The 6,961-nt window shown below is 40.8% G+C and overlaps 1 protein-coding gene across 1 annotated transcript in view; it reads left to right on the top strand.

Moving 5' to 3' along the window:
• slc13a3 (solute carrier family 13 member 3) overlaps positions 1 to 6,961 on the top strand; it is a 23,921-nt gene that overhangs the window by 14,575 nt on the left and 2,385 nt on the right. Inside the window, 1 exon segment of the mRNA XM_034238538.1 lies at positions 2,835 to 3,009. Coding sequence (XP_034094429.1) covers positions 2,835 to 3,009 — 175 coding nt within the window.

The following is a 6,961-nucleotide window of genomic DNA, read 5'->3' as shown; positions in this document are numbered from 1 at the left end:
AACTCTGATTTTTAACGCTGATATTGGCAGAAAAATACACATCTTGCATTTAAAATAAAATGCTTTTCACCCTAAAGCAAGGTGTACCAAACAGCCAGGGTGGGCATATTGTGGGGAAATTATCTCGATGTACTTTCACCTATAAGTTGGACTCTTAAAAACGTGATAAATTAATAACATCGGCTGCATCAGATAAGGGATGAAACATGAAAGTAAACACTGGGTGCGTTTTATTTAAGCTATAAATTCACGTAGTCTGAACAAAGTCTGCAAACTTTACCACTTATTTTCAAGTGGATATCAAATCTTTATGCTCTTGTAAAACAATAAGGAAGGCCTTGATGGGAGGTTATTTCTGTGGATACTTCACAGAGCTACCCATTAGGATGCAGGCATGTGTTCAAACCAGCAGCCTCCTTTAGAAAACACACAAAGCAGTGGAAACTGGTGAACTCTGCAGGGCACGAGTCTGTTAACATCGTGTTTAACTCTCAGTAGGTGTTCTGCTGTTTGTTGGGCATTAACCGTCAGTAATCATTATACAGAGCTTTTGTACCGAAGAGTACGCACTCAGAGAATCGTTTACAGGACGTACGGAGGCTCAGGGACAGAGTCTCGTTAATATTAGAGATGTTTTAACTTGTGTTCTTAAACATGTTTACATGTGTTTGGGATCCTTCACACTCTCTAGAGCCCCTGTCACACTGTCCCGAAATTGACACCCGATGGACACACGATAAAGGAAATGTTCAAATTCGGCTGTGATCGTAGCAACATCGGGCCATTCGTGAGGGCATCTAAGCCATCGTATGACCGCCGGTGGAGTTTCTCAGGCTCCGGCAGCAACTTCGTGAGCGGCAACTTCGTAAGGCACTCGTGAGGGCATCTTGTCAAATCGTGTCATCTTCGTGTTATCATCGGTGCATTCGCCCTCACTCTGATCGGGGCGAATGCCCGATGGCACCGATGATAACAAGATGCCCTCACGATGGCCTTATGAAGGGCACAATTGACACACGAATTCAACACGAAAATGAACCTTCTCAAGGTCCTTCGGCAATTTTTTGGCATGCCAAAGATTTTGCCACCGCTCACGAAGTTGCTGCCGGAGCCTGAGAAACTCCACCGGCGGTCATACGATGGCTTAAGATGCCCTCACGAATGGCCCGATGTTGCTACGATCACAGCCGAATTTGAACATTTCCTTTATCGTGTGTCTATCGGGTTGTTTTATTGCACAACAAAATCATGTAAATATATTATGTAAATAACCCAATTTGTGTTCTGTGAAACTAAAAAGGATATAATATATTATTTTGAAGGACAGTTGACAGGAAGTTGTTGTTGTTATGGAAACAACATTACGGAGAAAACGTAATATTTTCTACATATAACGACGGATAAAGTAAAGAACAAAGTCTGAAGATATCAGTACAGTATCATAGTACTGTAACATAATTGTTTTTGGTACTTTCATTGCAGTTGTATGTCTTAAATGTAATGTAAATGTTGCCTTCGTGTGTGGTTCGGGGCCATCATCGTGCGTAATTCACAATTCCATATTCGTGTGTCCATCGGGTGTCAATTTCGGGACAGTGTGACAGGGGCTTTAGTGACTGCAGGAGGACGTGTGACAGTAACATCTCATATGAGTTGGGTTTTTAGACTAAAGTTAGAATTTTTAGAGAAGTGTAAGAATGTTTAGAAAAAATCTAAGAATTTTCAGAAAAAGTAAGATTTTGAGTAAAAAGTAAGAATTTTGAAAAAAAAGTAAGATTTTTGAAAATGTAAGAATTTTCAGATTTTCTGAAAAAGTTAGTATTTTGAGATTTTGAGTAAAAGTAAGAATTGTTTGATTATTTTGAAAAAATGTAAGATTTCTGAAAAAATGTAAGAAGTTTGAAAAAATGTAAGAATTTTTAGAAAAAGTTAGTATTTTAAGATTTTCAACAAGAAAACATCGGAATTTTAAACTACCTTTTTATAAACCCTATGTTTTTTCTCCTAGCTCTAACCAACCTGATGTTTAGATTGAAATCCCGTCACCAGCCTATTGAGTGAATTGCATTAAACAGACTCTCCAGAGAAGCTTAAAGTCTAATGAACTTCTGCAGCCGCTATATAATAAATCCCCAGAGCCAGCCGCAGCAACAGTATTCAGGAGAAACTCAAACTGTTCTCTGCACCATTTTACATCCAGAGAAGAATGTAGACATCATGAGTGCATTTCGTTTTCCTCTTGAGCCCTGCAGGAGTAAGTCTCTCTGGCAGTCAAAGGTTGAGGGTTTGCTTCCCTGGGTCAATATGAGGAATTTACAGCTTCAAGCCCACTGATAGCATAACACACCTGCACCCTCTCCACAATGCATGGACAGATTCTTACCATGAGAAACGTCTCTTTAATTTGCGATTTGAACTGAGATTTGAACTGAAGCCTCTTAGCATCTCTTAAAATGTGAGTTCATATATGACACCTTCTAGATGTTTCCTATAAAGCTGTGGGTGTAATGCCCGGTTCCAGAGGCAGCTGTAATCTGGGGGTTTTTTCAGATTTTTTTTTTCACTTTTTCTCATAATCTCAATTTCTTCTCAGTTTCAAAAAAAAAGTTTTTCTCATAATTTGATATTTTTTTTAAATGTCACTTATTTTCTGAATATTTTCCTAAATTTCACTTTTTTCTCATAATTTCATTTTTTTCACATAATTTCACTTTTTTTCCTCGTGTGATATTTTTTTTCACAGAATTAGATTTCTTTCAGAATTTCACTTGTTTTTGTAGAATAAAAATGTTTTCTCAGAATTTCACTTTTTCTCCATGCCAACCTGGACATAGGGCCTATCCTCAAATTACTTCCTCTTTGTCTCTGCAGGCGATCCACGTGTCGATCAACCCGCTGTACTTCATGATCCCTGCCACCGTGGGGTGCTCCTACGCCTTCATGCTGCCCGTCTCCACGCCGCCAAACTCCATCGCCTTCGCCTCAGGACACCTCATGGTCAAAGACATGGTGAGACCCTCGCATCGCACACAACGCTGTAGAGCAAATCGTTCACCTTCAGTTGCTTGCTGCGAGTTTGACCTGTATTATGTGTTTATTTGTGAAAAGTCAAAGTCAACTTTATTGTCCATCTTTCAGTTTGTGTGTACAGACAAAGAGATCGAAATACCGTTTCCCTCAATCCAGAATACAAATCTATATAAAAATATGTATATCCTATATATATATACACAATCAACAGACACATGTATACATATGCCCAGATTAAGATAAGACATACATTTGACAGGTGAATTAACACAAATCAAGTATGAACCCAAATGAAACTTGCTGAGACCAAACTGTCTGTTGGAGGTTTGCAAAAAGTCTGAATTCATGATTTATCCGGTCTGTTGACGCAAGTTGCAGTACGAATAAAATGACTTTCCCCTTCATTTTCTATTCAAGAGCGTCAGGACAATCTCATTTTTCAAAACGTTATACTTGACTTTTAAAATGTCATTCGAGTTTCCCGTAACAAGTACACTGAACAAAAATATAAACGCAACACTTTTGTTTTTGCTCTCATTTTTCATGAGATGAACTCAAAGATCTAAAACATGTTCTATTTACACAAAATAACCATTTCTCTCAAATATTGTTCACAAATCTGAAAGAATCTGTGATGGTGAGCACTTCTCCTTTGCCCAGATAATCCATCCCACCTCACAGGTGTGGCATATCAAGATGCTGATTAGACAGCATGATTATTGCACAGGTGTGCCTTAGGCTGGCCACAATAGAAGGCCACTCTGAAACGTTGATGTAGAAGAGACATGAAGAAGAGGGGACACATGTTGATGTAGAAGAGACATGAAGAAGAGGGGACACATGTTGATGTAGAAGAGACATGAAGAAGAGGGGACACATGTTGATGTAGAGGAGACATGAAGAAGAGGGGACACATGTTGATGTAGAAGAGACATGAAGAAGAGGGGACACATGTTGATGTAGAGGAGACATGAAGAAGAGGGGACACATGTTGATGTAGAAGAGACATGGAGAAGAGGGGACACATGTTGATGTAGAAGAGACATGAAAAAGAGGGGACACATGTTGATGTAGAAGAGACATGAAGAAGAGGGGACACATGTTGATGTAGAAGAGACATGAAGAAGAGGGGACACATGTTGATGAAGAAGAGACATGAAGAAGAGGGGACACATGTTGATGTAGAAGAGACATGAAGAAGAGGGGACACATGTTGATGTAGAAGAGACATGAAAGAAGAGGGGACACATGTTGATGTAGAAGAGACATGAAGAAGAGGGGACACATGTTGATGTAAGAAGAGACATGAAGAAGAGGGGGACACATGTTGATGAAGAAGAGACATGAAGAAGAGGGGACCATGTTGATGAGAAGAGACATGAAGAAGAGAGGACACATGTTGATGTAGAAGAGACCTGAAGAAGAGAGGACAACATGTTGATGTAGAAGAGACATGAAGAAGAGGGGACACATGTTGATGTAGAAGAGACCATGAAGAAGAGGGGACACATGTTGATTCGAAGAGGACATGAAGAAGAGGGGACACATGTTGATGTAGAAGAGACATGAAGAAGAGGGGACACATGTTGATGTAGAAGAGACATGAAGAAGAGGGGACACATGTTGATGTAAGAGAGACATGAAGAAGAGGGGACACATGTTTGATGTAAGAAGAGACATGAGAAGAGGGGACCACATGTTGATGTAGAAGAGACATGAAGAAGAGGGGACACATGTTGATGAAGAAGAGACATGAAGAAGAGGGGACACATGTTTGATGTAGAAGAGACATGAAGAAGAGGGGACACATGTTGATGTAGAAGAGACATGAAGAAGAGGGGACACATGTTGATGTAGAAGAGACATGAAGAAGAGGGGACACATGTTGATGTAGAAGAGACATGAAGAAGAGGGGACACATGTTGATGTAGAAGAGACATGAAGAAGAGGGGACACATGTTGATGTAAGAAGAGACATGAAGAAGAGGGGACACATGTTGATGTAGAAGAGACATGAAGAAGAGAGGACACATGTTGATGTAGAAGAGACATGAAGAAGAGGGCTAGGTGACACATGTTGATGTAGAAGAGACATGAAGAAGAGGGGACACATGTTGATGTAGAAGAGACATGAAGAAGAGGGGACACATGTTGATGTAGAAGAGACATGAAGAAGAGGGGGACACATGTTGATGTAGAAGAGACATGAAGAAGAGGGGACACATGTTGATGTAGAAGAGACATGAAGAAGAGGGGACACATGTTTGATGTAGAAGAGACATGAAGAAGAGGGGACACATGTTGATGTAGAAGAGACATGAAGAAGAGGAGGACACATGTTGATGTAGAAGAGACATGAAGAAGAGGGGACACATGTTGATGTAGAAGAGACATGAAGAAGAGGGGACACATGTTGATGTAAGAAGAGACATGAGAAGAGGGGACACATGTTGATGTAGAAGAGACATGAAGAAGAGGGACACATGTTGATGTAGAAGAGACATGAAGAAGAGGGGACACATGTTGATGTAGAAGAGACATGAAGAAGAGGGGACACATGTTGATGTAGAAGAGACATGAAGAAGAGGGGACACATGTTGATGTAGAAGAGACATGAAGAAGAGGGGACACATGTTGATGTAGAAGAGACATGAAGAAGAGAGGGGGACACATGTTGATGTAAGAATAGGGACATTGTAGACTGAAGAAGAGGGACACAATGTTGATGTAGAAGAGACATGAAGAAGAGGGGACACATGTTGATGTAGAAGAGACATGAAGAAGAGGGGACACATGTTGATGTAGAAGAGACATGAAGAAGCGGGGACACATGTTGATGTAGAAGAGACATGAAGAAGAGGGGGACACATGTTGATGTAGAAGAGACATGAAGAAGAGGGGACACATGTTGATGTAGAAGAGACATGAAGAAGAGGGGACACATGTTGATGTAGAAGAGACATGAAGAAGAGGGGACACATGTTGATGTAGAAGAGACATGAAAGAAGAGGGGACACATGTTGATGTAAGAGACATGAAGAGGGGACACATGTTGATGTAGAAGAGACATGAAGAAGAGGGGACAGCATGTTGATGTAGAAGAGACATGAAGAAGAGGAGACACATGTTGATGTAGAGAGAGACATGGAAGAAGAGGGGACACATGTTGATGTAGAAGAGACATGAAGAAGAAGAGGGACACATGTTATGTAGAAGAGACAGGAAGAAGAGGGGACACATGTTGATGTAGAAGAGACATTGAAGAAGAGGGGACACATGTTGATGTAGAAGAGAACATGAGAAGAGGGACACATGTTGATGTAGAAGAGACATTGAAGAAGAGGGGACACATGTTGATGTAGAAGGAGACCATGAAGAAGAGGGGACACATGTTGATGTAGAAGAGACATGAAGAGAGGGGACACATGTTGATGTAGAAGAGACATGAGAAGAGGGGACACATGTTGATGTAGAAGAGAGACATGAGAAGAAGAGAGGGGACACATGTTGATGTAGAAGAGACATGAAGAAGAGGGGACACATGTTGATGTAGAAGAGACATGAAGAAGAGGGGACACATGTTGATGTAAGAAGAGACATGAAGAAGAGGGGACACATGTTGATGTAGAAGAGACATGAAGAAGAGGGGACACATGTTGATGTAGAAGAGACATGAAGAAGAGGGGACACATGTTGATGTAGAAGAGACATGAAGAAGAGGGGACACATGTTGATGTAGAAGAGACATGAAGAAGAGGGGACACATGTTGATGTAGAAGAGACATGAAGAAGAGGGGACACATGTTGATGTAGAAGAGACATGAAGAAGAGGGGACACATGTTGATGTAGAAGAGACATGAAGAAGAGGGGACACATGTTGATGTAGAAGAGACATGAAGAAGAGGGGACACATGTTGATGTAGAAGAGAC

Source organism: Gymnodraco acuticeps, unplaced genomic scaffold, assembly GCF_902827175.1.
Source record: "Gymnodraco acuticeps unplaced genomic scaffold, fGymAcu1.1, whole genome shotgun sequence".
NCBI lineage: Eukaryota > Metazoa > Chordata > Actinopteri > Perciformes > Bathydraconidae > Gymnodraco > Gymnodraco acuticeps.
Note: the sequence above shows the minus strand (reverse complement) of the source record. Positions and strands in the feature narration are given on the sequence as shown.